Source organism: Schistocerca serialis, chromosome 10 (genome assembly GCF_023864345.2).
Source record: "Schistocerca serialis cubense isolate TAMUIC-IGC-003099 chromosome 10, iqSchSeri2.2, whole genome shotgun sequence".
Classification (NCBI taxonomy): Eukaryota; Metazoa; Arthropoda; class Insecta; order Orthoptera; family Acrididae; genus Schistocerca; species Schistocerca serialis.
The window spans coordinates 192,052,771-192,076,115 of NC_064647.1; the positions used below are offsets into that span (position 1 = coordinate 192,052,771).

The 23,345-nt window shown below is 41.0% G+C and overlaps 1 protein-coding gene across 2 annotated transcripts in view; it reads right to left on the reverse strand.

Moving 5' to 3' along the window:
• LOC126424546 (uncharacterized) overlaps positions 1 to 23,345 on the reverse strand; it is a 176,078-nt gene that overhangs the window by 135,341 nt on the left and 17,392 nt on the right. For both annotated transcript variants that reach the window (XM_050087290.1, XM_050087289.1), the window contains exons 4-7: positions 18,773 to 18,903; positions 14,910 to 15,045; positions 8,144 to 8,275; positions 3,793 to 4,096 (exon numbers count right to left, since the gene is read on the reverse strand). In XM_050087290.1, coding sequence (XP_049943247.1) covers positions 3,793 to 4,096; positions 8,144 to 8,275; positions 14,910 to 15,045; positions 18,773 to 18,903 — 703 coding nt within the window. The remainder of the gene's footprint in view (positions 1 to 3,792; positions 4,097 to 8,143; positions 8,276 to 14,909; positions 15,046 to 18,772; positions 18,904 to 23,345) is intronic.

Sequence of the window (23,345 nt, forward strand, 5' to 3'; positions counted from 1 at the left end):
TTTCTACACCAACCCTCTTTTTTTATGTTTGATGCTGAGGTGTTATTCCAGAATGTGGAGAGTTTCAGCAATTCTGTTCATGTGTAAGGGGGAATTTAAATAAGACTGGGGTGACAGTGAGAATTTGGATCGAGGAAGGAGGCATGCCAGGGCAATCCGTGCAGTTGTGTGAACTGCTGTGCCCAGATGGCTTAGTGGCTAATGCATCTGCCCGGTAAACAGGAGACTCGAGCTCAAATCCTGGCCTTGGTACAAATTTTCCCTCACCACTTCATTCTATATACGTAAAATCAAATCTGTATGACAACAGTAAAGTTTCTAAAATTCTGTCATTTCATCAGATAGCTATTCACCATAAAGCTGACACACTGAGCTACAGACAGGCACAACAATAGACTGTTACACATTTAGCTTTCCGCCAAAGTCTTCTTCAGAAAAAGAAAGAGTAACACACACCATTCATTCATACAACAAGCAAGCACACATCACGCACACATGAGCACCACCATCTCCGGCAGCTCGGCATTGAACGCATTCTGGTATGGGCTGCCAGAGATGGTGGTTGTTTGTGTGAGGTGTGCTTGCTCGTGTGAATGAATTAATGAATATATGTGCATGTGTTTCCTTTTCTAAAGAAGGCTTTGGCTGAAAGCTAAATGTGAACCAGTCTTTTAGTTCTGTGTCTACAACACGACTTGTCATCTTACCGGTAAGTAGCAATCAATCCTTTCCCTTACATTGTTGATATTCCAACTTGGAGTTTCCATTGTTTGACTATTGTTTTTCCCTGAACATTGTTGTACTTTTTAACTAATTCAACTCTGGGTTCTTGTTTAAACACTGTATATTGTATTAACAAAATGGACCACTTTTTTAGACTTGTTTCACAAAATTTATTATTGCTGTATGACATAGATTTCAGGTTGTAAACCTAATTTCTAGTACATTACTAATCCCGAAGATGAAAACCAATCAAAGATAAACATGGCGACTTCACTATCTATCGCTTCTCGACTTAAATTGTAAAAGGTATCTCTGTACTTCCTTCTTCCATCGAACAGTTGAAGTATTTCTTCTGTCGTTACCTTCCTTGTACCTATAGGTTTCTATCCAACGAGAAATTACTTCCAGTTTTACATATGCTGATTTCTGTTCAACATAATGTCTATTCTGGTTTCACTGTCTCAGTATCTACAGCCTTGGAGGAATCTCATCACTCATCAGTACTTCAGTATCACAATTCTTTCCACACTGTTCTGCACCTGGGTACACTTTACGCTCCAATATCCGGTTTCCAAATTTCAAATGGAGTATTATCTAATCCAGGTTTCTCCACGTCTCTGGGCTTTACCCAACTATACCACCTTCTCTTCCGATTTTTGAACAGTGAGTCACTGTCAATAGCTGAAATTTATTGCAGAACTCAATTAGTCTTTCTCCTTTCCACTATCAGGCCTATATTCTTCTGTGACTTTTTCTTCTATGCTTTCCTCCAACTTGGTATTCCAATCCCCCATTATTATCTGATTACTATGTCCTTGTATGTACTTAATCACCCACTGAATATCCTCATATACTTTTTATACCTCTTCATCTTCTGCTTGCAATGTAGGCATAGATCTCAAATGTGTTGTTGCTGTTGATTCTGATGAGAACAACCCTATCACTGAACTATTCACAGTAACTCTCTCTGCTCTACTTTCTTATTCATAACGGATCCTACTGTCATTATATCATTTTCTGCTGCTCTTGCTACCTGACCAGAAATCCTAATCTTCTTTTCATTTCACTTCACAGTTGTGTGGATCGAGCCTTTGCATTTCGCTTTTCAGATTTTCTAGCTTTAATATCACATTCAAACTTTTTGAGTCCCATACTCTGACTCTTACAATGTTATCCTATCATCAGTTCTTCAATCTTTTTTGCACGTTTGCATTCCCATGAGCAGTCTCCTACCAGAGATTTGAATGAGAGACTCTCTGCAATGTTTTGAAGATGGTGAATTGTTACAATACTTTTCCAATTACAGGCTATATGTCAAATCAATCAATCAAATCAAAATTTAATTATCACATAACATGTGTCATACAATTAAAGATTGTGACATAGGTGACATGTCAATTCTAAAACTACATACAGACTAATAAGCTTAATCTAAAGTTACAATAAATATGTTCTTGCTTCTTCAGACAGGTATTATTATGGGGGAGAAGGGAAGGGGGGAGAAAGAAAGGTGTAATCTATGTCCCATGGATACACATTATGTGTCTTTCATGCAGTGGCTTCCACTGCCTCTCTGCATCTGCATGCCATTGATAATTACAAGTTACATAGATTAAATAACATCTTTTTCAGGTTAAATGAAAGTCTTATTAAGACCAAACACATTTCACTTTATTCTACAGCATCTTCAGTGATCACTGTAACAATATGTTTTTTTGCTAAGGTCACAAACAGTTCACAAGCTTTAACCTACTACTATGAACTGCGGCATACAAATGGTTGATGATCTCAGCAAAACAAATTATAAGAGAGACAGAGAGACAGAGAGAGAGAGAGAGAGAGAGAGAGAGAGAGAGAGAGAGAGAGAGAGAGAGAACAAACACCATTGTAATAGTGACCAATGAAGCTACTCCAGAATAAAGCGAAATGCATTTGGTTTTAATACGTCTTTCATTACAGTTGCAGATGATGGAATTTAGCCCAACAACTTCCGTATCTGAAACTGCGGAAAAAAATAGAATAAAATAAAATAATTACAACATGCCGTTGATAGTTTTGCCTTTTAGGGGCAGTTTCCCACCTTATGGGCAAGGGCTTACCCAGAAGTTCTGCCCAGTCCTCTGCATTCCTTGACAAGGCCATTGGCAGAATGAGGGTTATCCACTGTACCAGAATTCTTCAGCTGGTATAGCTGATGTGTGGTGTGCATTCATCCCCATTATCTGAAGTGACCCTGATTTCAACAAGATGTGGCTCCTGCAAGACGGAGCTCAACCCCCATCAAAGCAGAAGTGTGCTTGATGTTCTGGAGGAGCACTTTGGGGACCGCATTCTGTCTCTGGGGTACCCAGAGGCCATCGGCATGGGCCTCGATTGGCTGCCACATTCTCCGGATCTGAACACATGGAACACCTTTTGACAAGGTGTACAGCAATAGCCCCAAAACCATTGCTGAGCTGAAAATGGCCATTCAGGAGGTCATCGACAGCACCGATGTTCCGACACTTCATCGAGTCATGCAGAATTTTGCTATTTGTCTGCACCACACCATCACCAATAATGGCAGGCGTATCGAACATGTCATAACCTAAATTTGAATATCTGTAGTGATGTTCACATGTTGAAGAAAGTGTGTACCAACTGTAGTTTGTAACTAATTTTCATTTTTATCATATAGTTCAATAATTGTCACATTTTACCTACAACATTCAATGTGTTTGCATTCATAGAATCTTTGGATGTTTGTTAGTCAAAGTCTATATGAAAGTGTCTCTCTCTCTCTCTCTCTCTCTCTCTCTCTCTCTCTCTCTCTCTCTCTGAGTATGTGGACCATACGATGGGGCGGGGGTTCACCCGAATACATACTCGCATAGACTATCATTTTAGTACGTTAATGCACCCTCACATTCTAGCAAAGGGTCATTTGACCTCAGTTTTGATTTCTTGCTTGCTATTTGCAACACAGCATTTCCACATTGTTCTAGAAGTTATTTATAGTTCCTCTGCTGCTGTCATTGCTGGATAATTTCAAATACATACTGACAAAAGTGTGAACCTCATGACACTCACCTGGTCAATATGTGGATCGAGATCAAGACTCAGAGTAGAGGCTGCAGAAGACAAGGACGGGTGGGGATGGGGGAGAGGAAGAGGGTGTGGGGGGAAGTAGTCGTGGGACTGGCGGGCAGGTCGCGGTGGCCGGCTCCCGCGACGGTGCACGGCTGCCACTTTAGTGGGTGCAGGCACCCGCGCGGGCTCCGTGTTGCTGGTGCCGACCGTCGCTCCGCCCCCACTGCCTGAGGAATCCGCAGACTTGCTGCGCTCCTGCCCGGATGAGTCGGCTTCCGTCTCTGACTCTGCCGGCTGGCTGAAACTGAGGTACGTAACAGGGATACACATGAGAGCGACTTTTCACAATGAGTTTTCTAACTTGCTGGCAATTAAAACTGTCTGTCAGACTGGTACTCAAACACCAAACCTCGCCTTTCTCTCGGTGAAAGAGTGACACAGGCAGAACTTGCGGCCCTCCTTCGCAGCTTTAGTCCACCAGAATCCGAACTTCCTTACCCTTTCTTCCAGGAGTGCCAGTCTCGCAAAGAGTGTGGGAGAAGTTTTAGAAGACAGAAGAGAGGTGCCAGCAGGTCACAAGTCTTACCCGCGTCACTCTGTCGTTAGCAGCGCTAGTCGCAAAAGGTGAGGCTCCCAGTTTGAATCCTAGGTGGCAAGCAGTTGTAATCACCAGGAAGTTTTATCTCCTGTCCAATTAAAATTACTTGATAATTGACGCTTCATGTATGGGAGCTGGTTTCCTTCAATCAAAGTGAACAACGTCACAGCTGAACAGTTAGCCATTGCCAAACTGCCACAACAATTCATCAGTTCGCTTCCAGTTCCTCATCCGCCATTCTTCCTTATGTTCGCATCCCACATCAAGGGTCTGGCACTTTTATTTCATGACACACAATGACCACACCAAAAACAATGCAAGCAAAACATTATGTTAAAGAAATATACGTTTCTTACACAGCCTAACCAAGCACTAATGGGATACTTACGCAAAAGTTGCAATTTAACATCACACATACAGTTACCATTATTACAAAGATTTGCTTATGTTGGATAAGCTCCTTACAACACTGCACACATCTCAATTTATGAAGGCAGCTATTTATCACTGTGACAGGAGTACCACAATCATAAATATAAGTGCTCAACCCAGTCTTGTGACTCCATGCAATGGTTAGCGTATTAACCTGAAATGTGCAAGGTCAGAGGTTCGAATCTCATCACCTACAGCGATTTTTTTTTTTAATCTAACCATAAGAGTTTGGTTATTATTTTTATTAAGTGGTTAAAACACATTTCTTTTTAAATTTTTAATTCTTTGCTGCATCATTTTTCACTGTCACTTTGACTTACTTATTTGCTCTTATTTTTCTTCTAATCATTCCTTTTCCATTTGGAATCTGCCTGTATCACCTATAGAGACTGGAACTAAATGCCAACAAAGACTGATCATCATTTGGTAATGCAGCAGCTCGTTTAACTAGTGTGAGGATAGTTTCAGGTAGTCAATAATAGTGAGAAATTACAATTTGCTTTTAGCACTGAAAATGATTTTTTTCTGTCTTGAGCTTGCTCATAAAGGTTGGCTTTAACCGAGGAACAAAGTGATCATGATTTTAGTTCTGCCACAGATTTTTGACTTCCGTTCTTTCGGATATATTGCACATCACATGGTTGTGGTCAGCCTGGGACAAGAGTTAAAAATTCAAGGCTACAAAATGCGCCTGCCGCAGTTCAGTCATTAGTCACTTAAAAGCAGCTGCCAATACAGCATTTCTGACATACGTCACAGTGGCTACTTCAAACATTGCTCTGCATCACACATTAACAGCATTTGTGAAGTGACCCTCTGTGTGTCACCTGTAAACGAGCGGTAGCCGGCAACGGATGTGGCTACACTGTAACAGCAACTAACAGAAGTCAACTATCAAGTAATTTTAATCGAACTATAGGTACATATGTGGAACAGTAAAAGTGCAATTTTGTCCTGCAATACTTCATTACATTTCAGTAAATTCAACTCTACTTTCTTATTCTTTCCCTCTCCTCCCTCATTCTTTAGCATTTAGCCTTACATTTGACACCCCCTTGAAACACCACTTTGTATCCTTCCTCCAATTGCCGACTAATGGAACGCTCTATAGTCTGCAATACGTATGGTTCTTTCTTTCAATCAGTTACTACTTACCAAAATGAAATTTTCACTCTTTAGCAGGGGGTGCGCTGATATGAAAGTTCCTGGCAGATTAAAACTGTGCGCTGGACAGAGACTCGAATTCAGGAACTTAATCTTTCACCAGCAACTCGTCTACCGAATAAGCTACCCGAGTACAACCCGAACTCACAGCTTCAATTCTTGTGAACTTCACAGAAAATTTCCTGTGAAATAAGCAGTGATAAAGCAGTTTCCTGTGAAAGGCGAAAGTCCCGAGTTTGAGTCTCGGTGTGGCACACAATTTTAATCTGCCAGGAAGTGCCAGGTACTACTTTGTTTAGCTGCGGATACTCATCGGTATTACCAGCAAAGTAAACTGGAGACCACATTGGAGTGGCAGCACTGTCGTGTTTATGGGGAGGGGAGGTGGTGATGGCACACCTGTAAAGGTGGAGCACCACACCACGTTACTCATCTGCACACCGAGTTCCCCATATGACGTGGCAACTGAACGGTACTCCTCGCACACTATCACTGTGACAGTCTGTGGGAACAATCAGATTGTAACATGTCGATCTATGTGTCTGAATAAACCATCGGCCCCTTTACTTTAAAATGGTTTGCACTTTTTAAAACCATGTTGCCTCATTCGCACACGTGACAAAATGATCATTCTGACAGCATTTGAAATGAAATCTTACAGGTCGCTCACTAGCTTAGAAGTCCAACTCTGTGTAACAAAAGCTGCAGTTTTTGCAAAGCCATTATTTCTTCGCACAGTTCACAATATCAGAGAAACTGAAGCATAACAACACATTTACCTGTATCACCAGAGGACTATTTATTTTGTGCATTCTGCCTCCTCTTCTTAGGGGCAGACAGCCAAATCCAACTTGGCAAGATGCTGCAACCCTCCTTCCATCGGCTTACTCAGCTTTAATATTTTGCCCACTTGTTCCATATCTTTTCCCTTAGTAGTGTCCACCTCTTCTCGTCGTAATTAGTGGTAAATTTAATGAAGTTAGTAGTGAGCCGTCACAGTGTCTGCCTGTGACTACAATTTCCACAATCACTTTCCTGCTCACAGTGCTAGGCGATGACAGGCAACAGACCAAACTGTAGTGTGGCTCTCGCTATTATAGTCACGTGTTCAAGGTGGTTCCTGCTATAGTCGATCTGTGGCACTTGTTGTCGAGTAATACATTTGGCTTGGCAGTGCTACACTCACATCTGTATACACCGGGCTCTTTGAGTATGATAAATGAATACAGCAGTCTGTGGACAACCAGCAGGCACATGACAAGTAAACACTGTCTGATGTGAACAATCGCACCATTACAACTATTATGAAGTGTAATGTGGATTCTTTTCAACTATCGACAGTTTCTGCTGCTGTATGTGGTCATATATACCTTCCCAAGACCGCGCATGCTCTGTCTGTGCCATACAGCAGACATGCATATGTATACATTAGAAAATGGTCGACTGGTTGGAATTGTCTGACTACGATATGAACTAATGTGCTTTGTTTCAAACAACAGGTAGCCTGTGAAGGAAAGTGACTTTATTTTAACAACTCTAACATATTTTAATCACATAAATCATACAAGCTGAAGGTCAACCAGAACTGGCAAATATTGTCACAAAGCTTAGTTCCTTTTTACAACAGCCATCAGCTTCTATCACACCTTTGGTTATAAGAATCTGACAATGCTACCCAGCTGCACCAGACAAACACTGTGTGATCATATACTTAATATCCAGAATAAATTTTTCCTCTGCAACAGTGTGTGCACTGATTCATAACTTTGTGGTAAATTAAAACTAAACTGTGTGTTGGAGCAGCATTCAAACCTGGTCCCAGTCCGGCACACCATTTTAATCTGCCAGGAAGTTCCAATATGTTAATCTGTGGGTCACATTACAATTAAACAGAAAAAAAGGCATGAAGTGTTTGGTCAATACAAATTCATATTTATTAGATATACTGATCTCCTAATTATGTAAAAAAAAAAAACCACACACACACACACACACACACACACACACACACACACACACACACACACACACACACACACACACACACACAAAACTTGCAGAGTGAGTAACCATCAGCAGAAATCATATTTCCTCCACGCATGCAGTTCTTATTCAATACACATTAAAATAGATGGAAGAATAGCATACACTACCCACCCATTGACACCAGCAGATGCAGGCAATGGGGATTCCACAGGTGACGAAGAAAGTGGAATATATCTGTCAACCAACTCTTTTAACACACGCTTCTGCGAGGCCATGTCCAAAGCAGTTTTGCCCGCAAATTTCCTGAAACAATCACAAATTCATCATTTGCATAAAATGTGTGTAATATTAATACCTCATTATCAGAGCTATCTCCAGCCTTCTGCTCTCTGCGACACTGCCACCTCCCTCCGTCAAGAAGGCCACATAGCTGTCGCGTGATGTTACACATGACATTCCTGGAGCAATGAAACAGGTACTCTGAAGGTGGTGTTTGTCGGTGCTTTAAATCATTTCTGAAATTGTTTCATCCTTTTGTTCACCATAGTAGTATCTAAGTCGCATATTATCTTTTGCAGTCGAGTGTCAAAATCCAGTACAGTGAACAAGAGTCATGATCCTCACTGTTCACATAATTACGAAAAGATGAAGTTCACACGTTTGAACTTGTGACAGATGGAGACATGTGTATGGAGTAGATATTGGCAACTGAGAGGGTTAATTTGATTCCTGTCAAACGTTCTGTGGTGAGATGATTACATTTTAAACTTTTATTCAGTCACCGGCATGACCGAAGTCACTACGTGCCGAAATGTTGATGCCAAGTACAAGTTTCTGCTATAAGTGCAGAATATTTTGCTTAATTTTCTACAGCTCATATTTTCATTTTTTTCTCGACACAGATCAGTAGAATGGAATACTGAGGCTACAGTAGCTGCACCTGTAAGTGAGCCACAACACTGAAAAATTGCAAACTAGCTGCCCTCCTAAGCAAATTAATTCTCTCTTAGATCAAAGCCAATGACAAATTTCTGATAAACTCCTTCACAATTTCAACATCATCTTTTCTCATCCTCTTCACCTGGTCCTCCTCTACCAAGTGTGCCTCCTTTCAAGACACTGATCTTCTCCTCTCTGTTGGCCATCCTCACTTCTGTCCACATTAAGCCCACCAACCACCAACAGTACCTGAATTTCGACAGTTGTCATCCCCTTCACACCAAAAAATCCCTCCCATACTGCGTGGTTACCCGAGGACTGAGTATCTGCAGTGACAAGGACTCCTCTTCCCAGTATGCTGAAAGTTTCATCAAAGCCTTCACAGGCAGGCACTAGTGCGCAAACGGATCTCCCGTGCCATTTCCCCTCACACTCCCAATCCTCCCACAATCCCCATGAACTGGCCACAAAGGAGTGCCTCCTTTGTCAGCCAGTACCACCCCAGACTGGAGCAACTAAACCACATCCTTTACCATGGCTTTGATTACGTATCATCCGGCCCTGAAATGAGGGACATCCTACCCAAGATCCTTCCCACCCCTCTTAAAGTGGTATTCTGTCACACAACATCTCGACTGCAGCCTACCTAATCCACCCCTACGCCAGTCCCAATCGCAACGTCTTGCCACAAGGATCATATCCCCGTGGAAGACCCAGTTGCAAGACCTACCCAATCCACCTACCCACCACTTCCTATTCCAGTCCTGTCACAGGTTTATCTCGGGCCACCTGTGAAAGCAGCTATGTTATACATCAGCTCTGCTGCAACCATTGCACAGCTTTTCATGTTGGTATGACTACCAGCCAGCTGTCCTCAAGGATGAATGGCCACCACCAACCTGTGGCCTAAAGCAAAGTAGACTGCCCAGTGACTCAATACGCAACTGAACATAATATGCTTGATTCCAATGACTGCTTCACCACCCGAGCCATCTGGATCCTCCCATCCACCACCAGATTTTTTAAGTGCACAGATGGGAGTTATTCTTACAACACATACTCCATTCCCATAATTATCCAAGATTCAACCTACAGTAACATACTGCCCCCCCCCCCCCCCATGCCCCAACAGTTTCCACCCCCTCTGTCCCATCACCTCCTCCCCATTCTCTTCTCCCACCCTCTTTGTTTGCCACTCTCTGCAAATGCATCCAACCACCTATCCCTGTTCCTGTCCTTTTTCACGCCTTTTTTCCCCACCTCCTTGCCCCACAACCTACTCATGCTGCACCTATTGGCATTCTAGTACCTGCAAATTCCACCAGACAGCCTTCTTCTCTCCCGCCACCCATTCACTACCTTCCCGCCCCCTCCAGATTGCTGCTTCCATTCTACGTGGCCGAGGTGCCAGAATTGTCAGTCTTGTGTGCATTAGGTGTACTTGCTTACGTGAACCAATTGTGCGTGTTTCTCTTTCTTTTTCTGATGAAGGCTGTGGCTGGAAGCTTATGGGTAAGTGTCTTAACTGTGTGCGTCTGCAACTTAACGTGTCGCCTTAACAGTAAGTAGCAATCTGTCTTTTTCCTAACCTGCTAATATTCCAACATGGAGTTTCTATTGCTTGATAGACTCCTGTGATGCTCAACAGAAGAATTATGGAAATCAATTGCTTGGATAAATATCAACATTAATATATAATGGAAAGTGAAAGGGTTGTTATAAAAGAGAAAAACTGGAAACTGTTTCAGTATATCGTATTTTAGATACAGAAACTGAAAAATACCTGTTCATAATTTTAGTTACCAGACATTCACTGCTTGCTACAAGAAGTTAACACATTTATTTACTCACATTTATGACTGCTCTCAGCAATGACTCCTCTCAGCAAACAGTACACAGGGTGGTTATAATCAAACTTTCACTACTTTAAGAGGTCCCCAACAAAAACAAGATAGTACGACAATGAAATTGATGAAATATTTGTAAGGACATGCAGAAGACAAATACTGAATAAATCATTGAAACAAACATATAATTTCTACATGAGAGGGTACCATTTGTTAGTTGCATAGCACGTTTCCATTCCAGGTTACATACTTTGCTCAGTGTGATGACCTTCTGCATTCACAACAACCTGGAACCACACTAGAGATACTATTTCCCAACTGTTCACAACACTTTTGGAACAGGGACCACAGAATGTTCACCTGTCATGACGCAGCTCGTGCACTGCTTGAAGATTACACATTGTGTCCAGCATTTTCAGTCATGACAACAGTAATTTCTTCAACAATTTGTGGCACAATTCACCATTGGTCTCATTCAGGGGCAATTCCCAACTCATCAGTTAATTCAAGCTTTCTTCAACCCAGTGCAGAAAGATGACCTCTCTGTATTTCTTTAATGTGGCGATTCTCATGAAGAGCATCAGTATTACTGCTGCTTTTGGGTAAAACAGCTTTACAAGTGAAGTCTTGCTTAACTCCCCCACGCCAATGTTGACCGAAGCACCGGCACCTAGTTCAAGTCGTGACACTGGCACTTACGATGTAAATCCTGCAGCACACACAGTCTGAACATCTGTTCTATAAAGTTGGATACCCATACAGTAAACAGTTTTCTGTTTAAATTGGCTCAAGTAGCAATTACGGATGTAACCACCTTGTATACTTTGAGTTTGTTAGGGTAGACAGGTTTGTAGTTGTACTTGTGTCACTTATTTTGACTTTCATTATTTTGCATAATTATTGACTGAATTTAAAACACTGTCATAATTACTCAAGAACAGGTACTCTCTTACATTAAGAGTTTAACACAGTAAGACAAATATTATTGTTAAAAGGCAAGATTAGAAAGTAATACACAATTATTTTACTGCGAAAATGCTCAAAAAAATATTTCACAAATGAACTTACACCCTTTACCTACTTTTCTACAAAGTCACTGACGTTCTCAACGCATTAATACCATCATCATGGTACTAGTTTCAATATACCCTGTTCGTGAAGTCCGTTTGATTGGAGTATAGCCATCTGCAGACTGCTGATTTCATTTCCGCATCTGACACAAAATGTTGGCCCGCCAAGAATTTCTTCATGTGTCAAAACACGTGAAAGTTCGACGGGTCAAGGTCCAGACTGTATGGTGAATGATGGAGCATCTTCCACCCAAATTTGGCATTTTCTCACATGGGGGAAGAATTGTCATTAAGAAGACTGTCACCATCAGCATTAACGTTGTGGCATTTGTAACTAAGGAAAACCAACTAAACCAAGGTTGTAATGTACGCTGCAGCATTCACAGAGCTCCCGTGTTCAGTGAAGTTCACCAATAACACACCATGTATACTCCAGAACACTGTCACAAGTATTTTCCTAGCAGACTGGATCACCCTGAATTTTTTTTTTTTTTTTTTTTACTGGGAAACCAGCACGTTTCCAATCCATACAGGATGGCTCGGATTCAGGAGCATAGTGTACACCCACTATTCATCACCAGTAACAATATCTTGCAGAAAGTCACATCCTTCTGCAGGGTAACACACAAACTGATGCAAGCTTGTTATCATTCGCTGGTCCTTTTGGTTGTCTGTCAGGTTCTTAGGCATCCAGTGTGCACCAACTTTACGAAATTTCAATGCGTCATGAACAGTATCCTACATTGCATAATAGTAAATACTGAACAGCTATGATAAGGTTCACAGCTGCACACGCCAGTTCTTCAAAAATGCTGCCTCAATGACTGACATTCTGTATGGTTGCAGTTGTTACCAGCCGCCTGGAGCATGGTTGAATCAGTACGGTTCACACGGTCCTGTTGGAAGAATGTACACCACTTGGAGACATTGTTCAGTTCGTACAGCCATCCCCATTCACCCCTCGCACGTCCTTATGAATTTCCGTCGATTTATGTCCTTCGGTCCACAAATATGGAACTAACTTCGCTGCTCTTTACTAGTTGATGATAGTAACATGCATACCATGTTTGTTTTGTAGTTCAGGCTTCTCTCGCTTGAGCTGCACGTGAAAACAAAGTACCCTCTGAAGTGCAAACTATATCGTCATGAAATTTCAACATTCCAATTGCAGTACCATGGGAGAAAGAAATTATAGTGTGTTACTTTCTCATCTTCCTTTGTAGAAACTGTGTGAGTGCCATGAGGCAGTGTAACTACTAGAACGTAAATACAAGGACTTTAGTCATCCAGTGCTTGAGGATGAGAGCACTTAGCAACTTCCAACAAACTTTACAAGTAGTTTCAAACCATTACAAAACTCTTTTCCGCCGACACCTCCCACAAAATGAGTAAAGGAAAAAAGTTTATCGCTTACTACATTTTTGCTGTTCTTTGCAGTAAAACTTTGGCATCAGACATGACACTTCAATTTATTACTTCTTTAGCACTGATGCTATTCACAACATAGTTTGCAGACAATATCCACATACAGCAATGAATGCAACTGCAAAATTATGCATTATGTAGCTAAGGGATGCGACATCATAAATATTGAGATGTGCTTTTGCTTGAAATGGGGCACAAATTACCCACACTATATTCATTCAGTGTTTCATAATTAAAGCATTTAGTGATTCCCAACAAAATTTAAGCATAATTACTTGTGGCCACACTGGCTATGTGCGAGAACTGTGACAGTGTGGAATTATTACTTATTTGTATTGCCTACTAACAGTCACTTTTATCTGTTTTTATGTTTAATTTAACACACTGCAAAGTGTTCCGAGCACATGCTGCTCATCTTCAGGTGTTTATAACACACTGGTGTGGCTGTTGGGGTATCTGGATGAGCAGGGGAAGGGGCAGTGCTTAGCCGCAAATTGACATCTAGTGATGTCTTTTGATGGTGTGGATGATGATGATGATTGGTTTGTGGGGTGCTCAACTGCGCGGTCATCAGTGCCTGGACCAAGTCCCAACTTTTACACAGTCCAATTGGTTATCCAATTCCTAAACTTCAGCATTCTTCCACTGCATGAAATTTAAAAAGTTCCTTTTCTCATCTAGTCCATATTTCATTTCTGTACAAGGCTATTGGAAGTCTGCATTTTATATCCTCTTTACTTCTTCCATCCTCTGTTATTTGGTTGCTCCAAACAGCGAAACTCCCCTTACTTCTTTCAGTGGCTCATTTCCTAATCTATTCCCCTCCACATCAGCCTATTTATTTTGACTAAGCTATATTACCCTCACTTACTTTTGTCAATATTCATCATATAATCTCTTTTCAAGGCACTATCCACTCCTTTCAACTTCTTTGCCTCGTCCGATAGACTTACAATGCCACAAGCAACCCTCTGTGTTCTTGTTTCTTCTACTCATGTTCTAATTCCCTTTCCAAATTTCTCTCAACTTTAATTAACTACTGGCACAATGTATGTATCGAATAATGTTGTGGATTAATTATTACTCTGCCTCACTCCTTCCTCACCTACTGCTTCGCTTTCACATCCTTTAACTCTTGTTGTAACTGTAGTTCATTTTCTGGCTGACTCGTAGATAACCTTTCACTTCTCATAATTTATGCCAGTTAGCTTTAGAATTTCGAAGAGTAGATCAATACAAAGGAGCAAACCCATCAATAAATATTACAAATGCAGTGCCTGTATTTCAATACGTGACGTTCTCCCATGACATGAGCCCTGCAAAGACTGTTGTGCCCCAGACCACAGATACCTGTCGAACTGGTCAGTATTGTCTGTTAGGAAAAGCATAACACGAAAAATAAGAGGCAACAGCCGCATGACAGTGCACAGACTCAGGCTTCACAGCAAGTAAACCTGACCGTTTCTATGAATTTATTAGAACTGCAGCTTAAACAGTATATGCAAATCACAAAATAATTACAATGTGAGGTTATACATGTGATTTGTAAAGGGCAGAAAAAAAAATTAAGTTTACCAGGAATCATAATGTAATGGCTTACATTTGAAGTCACAGTGCTGTTCATTGCAATGACAAGACATTCACATGCCGACTCACCCTTTAATGGCCTGTATGAGAGGATTTGCACCAGCTTGTAAAAGCATCTCCACAATATCTTCATCTCCTCTGAACATTGCATCGTGAAGAGGAGTAGCACCAAATGAATTCATGGCATTTACGTCAGCACCTCTGTCTGAAATAAGGTACAAAATTCAAGAACATTAAAATGATCTCGTGTTAAAAATACAACAAAAGGAATAAAGGAAGCAGCAAAGGTGCATACGCACATGCACACATGCATGCACGTGATATTCTGTATCACTTAACTCTGATTTAGGACACTGTCTGAAAGCTTAGCAACACTTTCAGTTTGACTTGCACGCTTACAGGATGCTCAACACTCAACTACAGGGCGATATGTTACCTCCACTCCTTCCATTACATGTATTCAATCTAGAACCACAATTAACACTTCAATTCAGAGTTCAACTCAAGCAGTTGTCCCGATATGTGTCTAGGAAATGCTGAGCCATACTGCTACAATCCTAATGCATTGGTATACACTGTACTAAAGTGTAAAGGAAATGCTCAGATAACATAAATGGAAATCCCCGGAATACAGACTTCGTGACAGCCTGCTCTGTAAATTTAGAGAAACTGTTTTTGAGGACGACTTTGAGAGCAGATGCATTAGATGAGGTACTATATCCCTGTGTTCACGGAGGCTCCCCATATTTGACATTATGTTAGAGTTTAGATGCAGACTACGATGTCCAGTATTGCAAAATGTGCACTTTAAATACTTCCAATTTATTTGGAAAATGCAACCACTGTCCAATAGTCGAGAACGAATCTCACAGTGAATTGACAATTTCCCAGTGCCACAAAGAATACCATTTCTTGCCTTTGTTTGTCTGTACATGCACTACAGAATGGGTGGTAGCGGGCAGAGGCTACTCAGATGTCGCTGTGAAGACAGTCGAATACTGAGAATATAACGGACACGATCAAATGGTCATTTATTACTGTCTGCTATTCAACTAAACGTGGAACCAGCACAGTCATCACTGTGGCAGTCCATGCGAGCCTGAGACATAGAGAGCAGCACAGTCTCAGAGGGGATCCCAGATTTGTGCATTCTGGCAGAAAAGCTAGACAACATCCTTGTAGTTCTGGACAGTACTGTCAGGTAGTCAGATACACGTTCATATATTTGCATCTGCCGGGGTGACTCGTGTCCTCGTCTGACGGGTTGCTACTAAATTGGCAATGAGTAACTTCTGTCAAGGTAGACCAGTTACTCACATATACGTTCTGTAGACATTTTACAATTTTTATCCTAACGGTGCACGTCGAGTCTGAGCTGTGTCTACATGCGTTCCTTCTGAGTTAGTATTTTAAATTTACTAAATACTGAATAGCTGGTTTTCTTGAGCTACATATGCTGCCAGTATTTAATAAATATTAATCTGCTAGATTTAAAATCTACTTTGCTACCCATCAAGCCTCTCCGTGGCTGCATACTGATGTCATTTCTGGGCCACCGACAGCTTTACTAATAAACAATGAAGGTCATAATTTTCTTTTAGTGTTGTACCTGTGGAGATAGCTACTGTTCTCAACCTGCAACGGAGTAAAGGTATCAGTGACAATCTTGATCGAGCAACCTTTCTAAAATCTATTCCGTTCTACATAACTACTGTCCCATACATCCACTTGAAACTGCTTACTGTAGCCAAGCTTCTGCCCCACTGTACAAACTTTACCTCCACAATTCTATCTATTACAAAACTAAAACCTTTCTCATAAAGAGGCTTACAATGGCACATTTCCCTGACTACTGACGCATTAAACATATCACCAAGAAAATGATTTATTAACAATATTAGGAAAAGGGCAGATTGCTTCTCACTGTAAAGACAACCTTTGAGTTGCACACAGGCACAACTAAAAGAGTGTTACACACTATACCTTCTTCAGTAAAGAACACACACACACATTCACACAGGCAACCACACCCCACAGGGCGCACACGACTATTACCAATGGCAGCTCGGACTGGAATGCGGCCGTCACGTGAATAGCAATCTCAAGAGGGGTAGGATAGGGGGAGGGGTAGTAAGAGGGTATGGGTTGGGGGAGAGCAGCGCTGTTTTACAGGGTGTGCAGGGACTAGATGGCAGCCTACAAGACTGCCAGGCACAGTGTTGAGAGATAAGGCGTGGGAGAAAAAACAGACAGAAAAGGAGCAGGGAAGGGGAAAGGATGGGTGGGTGTGTTGGCAGAGGACAGCACACAAGGAGAGTGAGAAGACGTGAAAAGGGAGGATGTGATAGGAAAGAGAAGGCAGAAAGTGTTGGGTGGAGCTTACTGTAGCTTGAGGCTGGGATAAACTTGGGAGTGGAGAATGTGTTGTAAGTGTAACTACCATCTGCACAGTTCAGAAAATTGGTGGTAGAGGGGAGGATCCAGATGGCCTGGGTTGTGAAGCAGCCATTGAAATCAAGCACGTTATGATCAACTGCATTGTGCACCACCGGGTGTCCTACTTTGCCATCAGCCACAATTTCAGCACCTCAGATTTTGATAATTTTTTGTACATTTGTAACAGTAGTCATTTGCGTGAAAAATCTCTTCGTACCCCTCCTAAAGTGGTGTTCTGTTCCCCACCCAACTTCCATAGCACCCTAGACCACCACTAGGTAACTCCCAATCCCAATCCCAAGACCCAAGTGCAAGACCTGCCCAATCCGTCCACATAGCACTTCCTATCCCAGTCCTGTCACAAGCTCATCTTACCCCATCAAAGGATGGGCCACCTATGAAAACAGCCATATCATATACCAACTCTGCTGCAACCATTGTACAGCCTATTATATTGGTATGGCCACCAACCTGCTGTCCACCAGGATGGCCCCTCCACAACGTACTTTTCTCAACTGCGCAGATAAGAGTTAGCCTTACAACACATTCTCCACTCCCAAATCAGCCTCAAACTATGGTGATCTACAGCCCCACACCCCCCATCCAACAATTTCCACCACCTCTGTCCTATCACCTCCTCCCTTTGCACATCTCCTCACCCTCTGCCAATGCACCCACCCGTTCTTTCCCCTTCCCTGCTCCTTTCCTTTTCCACTCCCCACTTTTTTCCCCAGACTCCACTTCTTGTCACTCCATCACTGCATCTGGCAGTCTCATCAACCCGCCACCTAGTCCCTGCACGCCCAATCAAACAGTGTTCTTCTCTCCCCCCACCCCTACCAATCTGTCCTCTGCCCCCCCCCCCCCCCCCCCTGTCCAGATTGCTATTTGCTATTCACACAAGTCACATTCTGGTCAGAGCTGCCAGTGGTAGCGGTCATGTGTGCACATGGTGTGGCTGCTTGTTTGAATTTGTGTGTGGTTTCTTTGCTGAATAAGGCTTTGGTCAAAACCTATAATGTATAACAGTCTTTTTGTTGTGCCTGTCTGCAACTGAAAGGGTCATCTTTATGGTCAATCTATCCTTTCCCTAATATTGTTGATATTCAAACCTGAAGTTTGCATTTCATAACTTTTTTAGTTTGAACAAATCTTCAGAATTCTATTTCAAACTCCACCAACAGTATCGGAGATTTTATTTTCGAGAACTTTTACAATATCATTAATTTCAGCAAAAGATGTCCTCAATATTTTCTGCCGCTCAAACTTCAGTGGCACACATTTTTAATACATTCCCTCGCTTCTTCGCTCAATTATTCGATTGTACTTTTGATAGTACATTTTGAAACTTTCGAATTTACAGTCATAACACAGTCAATCAGTTTAATTGCGACAGTATCTCACCTACTTCCCAGTCATGTGGGGTACACGGACACCAACTCCACATGAAGTCGGTAGGCACTGCGGGAGCGTAGCTCGCAGTGAGCAGAACTTACCGAGCAGACAGGCGACGACGTCGCGGTCGCCGTAGCACGCGGCCCAGTGCAGCGGCACATTCCCACTGCCCTCACTGTCCCGTGCGTTGACATCGATTCCTGCGGCCACCAGCTGGCACACGCGGCCCACCCTGAAACACGAGATGGCCGGTGTCAGTCTGGTCCGCCACTCCTCCCTTCCGCACACTCACCAGAACTCCTCCCTGTGGGGACTCTGTACTGTCACGACAGCTGTATCCGTAGGATGTCCAATCCCCCTGTGCGGGTTGTGGCAATACACACAGTCACACACGCTGTTGTGGAAGACAGGCGAGTCGGCCGTGTGAAATTGAATGATGGTCTCATTCTCAGCATCTCAGATTTTGATAATTTTTGTACATTTGTAACAGTAGTCATTTGCGTGAAAAATCCCAAATTAAAAAGTTTTTGGACATCTAATTTTCGTGTTATTAATTTTTGAAACCTCCACAATTATCTTTTTTTGTTACCTCAATAAACATTGAAATCTTGAGATCTCAAAAACAATTTGTCTTACAGAGTTAAAACCTGTCGCTTTTTAATTCCGTGTTGTTAAAAGCTTTAAAAGTATGTGCTAACTGGTGATTTCATAACAGTGCAGAATTTTCTGAGATCAAATTATTATTTTATTTGGAAAATTTCAAAATCATAATTCTTTCATTTTGATAACAATATGTTAGTCATGCCCAATTTCATGATGGTGTTCCACTGGAACATATTAACCCTCCAGCAGGCGAACCATTTTACATAATGTAAGCAAGTGCACAGTGTATGTTGTACGTGTGTCTGTTACCAACGTAAACACATATGAGCAAAATCACAGTTCAATCGCAGTTTCATTAAACAGTGATAAAATAAACTTATAATATATGAACTAAATCACTGCCTAACTGAACAATAATAAAATAAACTTTCATCATACCACACTGTTGCCACGTAACCAACATTAATGACCCACATGAACCATTAAACAGTGCAGCTGCATCAGATCCCTGCCAAACAATTATTTGATTACTAATTTTCTTTAGATAACTGCCTCAGTGTGGGATTGTGATGCCAGCTCGGAATCTGGATTATTTCACTGTACGGGTCGAAATTTTTTTCTCATCTATCTCGCTATCTATTTTATATTACTGCTGTTCGCTTGGATGTATTACAACACAACTTATCACTGTGTGGGCTGAAAAAGTAGTGAAGGAATAGGTATGGGCTTGGCACTGTGAAACAACTAAGGAATGGAACAAAACAATGTTGTTTGTGATTGGCACATTTTATACATAGGTGCGCCCACTCGAGGATTGACAGAAATTTTATTTTACTGATAAGCACAGCACCTATATGCAAGGCAGTGTAAGCAGATCCCCAACAGCTCACAGCACTGTTGCCATCTTTCAACTGTGAAGCACTGACAACTGCAGGCAAAAACAATAGTTGTTTCTACAGCTATGATGACACTGTGGTGTTGCCATAGAGACGTTCACAAAATCGTGTTACGTTTTCAGTTGAGGTAGGCACTGTGATAGAGCGAATTTCAGTTTAGCCATAAAGTCTATGTTGTGTAATAAATATCGGAACACTATGCGGGGCACAGACACAATATAAACATGCCTGCACAAAAAAGAGATATGCACAAAAAGAAAGATGAAACTATATCTGTATTCTAATGTTTCCTTAAGCTGATGTCAAAGTTTTCACTCTCCAACTATCTGTTTATTCCTGCCTCTGACTCCGGGTGGACGTATTGTTGTATGTTGGACAACAGTATATATCTGTGTAAAAGTTTGTACAATATATCTTCTGTAAAGGGAGGCAGTTTCTTTTATTTCTAAAGTGCTTCACCTTGAGAATATATCTAGCTATACTGTAGCCTGCAAACTTCAGAACACATGGCAATATTATGATTACATTATATAGCATTTTTTATCATGGAGCTGGACGGTGCTACCTTTCTTCAAGAAAGAAAAGGTAGATATCACTCTGTTCAAAGCAGAGTTAATATAGCAACCAATTTAGACTGTTACATTGGTAATCGTAGTGAGAGTGTGAAGAAGTGAGAATTTAGACATGTGAATTGCCGCTGGTGAAGGTATCAGCCAATCATATGCCTCAAAATAATCCACATTATTCGCACCTCCTTACTGTGCCAGTTCTTAAATAGCAGTAGAGCACAAATAGCTGCCACATCCCGCCTATTGCAACTGTCAGGGACCAACTTATACTTAGTCTTTTGGGGCTTCAGGCTTGTTACTAATACATAATATGTCAAAAACCAAATTAGGTTCTCAAATCACTATTTTTATTTAGTGACAATTTACCACATTGCAAAATTATAAATTTAAATTCGCATTTGGCTTTCCTATACTAACTGGGAATGTATATTAACATATATCCCAACAACACGTGCTAAAAAAAGACTATGACACTTTACTTAATTATACCTTAATAATAGTAGTACATCAACATTAATGAATATTATTAATTAAAGAATAGTGTAGCTGTTATTATTTGACAGTGTGTTATTTGAGAGCCTCGAAAAGAGAATTGGTTTACTTATCTCCAACAAGAAAGATGTTACAGGGTGTATACGTGGACAAAGAAAAAAAATTCCCCGGTTTCTCCCGGATTTCCCGGTTAAAAATACACTTTCTCCCTGTTAACTGACAGAATATTTTCTCTCGGAACTGTATTACTTATCAGTCCTTTGAATGATTAAGGTTTTATACACGAGCGTAGAATTTCCCGGCACTTTAGAAAACTAAAGACAGGGAAAAAAACGCGTTTTGGAAAGATCTTTGATGTTCAGCAAAACGCACACTGCATATTTTCGTATTACGAAAGTATACATTCGAATTCCACCAATCACCACATGTTACTTTCTGAAGCATTGAAATCGAGATTGCGATGCGCTTTTGTAAGCCAGTCATAGCTCTTGTCATGTGATCTCGCCAGCCGATGACAGCGGGTACTCCGAGCTTAGGACATGTGATGTAGTCAGCCAATAGCAACATCACTGTTAAGTAGCGCGAACACACAAACAGAAAAAGTTAATGGTTTCAGTTAATATACATAGTGTTGCTACACGAAACGCAAAGCTTTCACATATAATGTTGGTCTTTTATACGCGTATTACTCTTTAAGATATATCACACAAATGTGCCAGTAAAATTTTTAATAACGACATAAATGTCTGATCATCTGGGCTCGAAATTCATCTAAATGGCTCGTTATCAAAGAGTAGATTTTTAAATGAGAGTCAAACGCTCTGCAATTTAAGATATTCATTGTACATTCTCGCACGGGGAACAGTAATATTTTAGCAAGCACGGAGACAACAAGAACTGCACCACAAAATGAAAAAAATGATTAGTAATATCCTTTGTTGAGTATCGGTTCTTACCAATCAAAATTACAAAAATTTAACTGATAACAAAAACAATGCAAAATTCCCAGAATTCTAAAAAATTCCCGGGTTATTCCCGGTTTTCTCCCGGATGAAAAAATTCCCGGGTCTCCCGGTTGTCCCGGGTCGTATACACCCTGTGTTATGGTGATCCACTAAGAAAGTTATTAGAGTCTAAGATTATGTATTGCAGTTTTATTTCAAATAATGCTACCTGGTTCTCCCAAGCAATAATGACGGAGTATTGATGTAACAACACATTCTTTCCCCAAAAAAATCTGAGGCTTTTTCGCAACTCTACATCAGATGGCCTATAAGTTCTTCCAATGGCAATTGCGTAAAACCCCATGTTATTTCATTTTTATTAATCTGGCACAAACTTAAAACATCCTGAGTATTCTGAGGCAACTTAAGAAGAGACCTTCGAAAAAATAAAAATCCAGCTTATATCCTTTTCAGCACTGACAGTTACATATTTGGCCAACAGAGAGTATGTGGTACTACATTTGTAGGCTGGCAGTTGTGTTTTGGTTGAGGAGGTTCCCACCAGATATTGCCTTTACTGTGTGCAACTTCAGATACTAGACAACAGACACTCTTCTGGATTGCAGTTTAGGCAATGCTTTCATAACAGGGTTACTAGAGTGATCCTGGGCCTGACATTGAATTTAGCAAATCAGAAAGTGAAGAAGAATGCGAAATTACTTCATTAGAGACTGAAAGTGACGGCAGTCTGTCAGTTGAATGACAAGTGCTTGCCAGTGGTAAGAAATAACTACATCCACCACTGTGCTCCAGCCAGCTCTTACGATATTTATGTTCACAGGAAACTGTTGTGAAATACATGGTCAGGCTTCATAGCTACATAGAAACTAAAAAATGACTTCAAGTTTCAGGATATTTTAGTCAAAATCCAATACATGAGTACATTCAGGATTTTATTATTGCTGATTTTCAAAATTTTGTAACTCAGTGTTTTGAGCTTTAAAAGTCGTTTATATGCAACATCATTCATTATTGAATGTTTCTCATTAACAAAAAAAGTAAATATTCTTTGGAATATAATTTGGAAAAAAAAATTGTTAAGTTAAGAGGTTAATTACTCCAGTAAAGTTTCCTCACAATTTTGAGTGCCCCTACTGAAGTTAATACTAC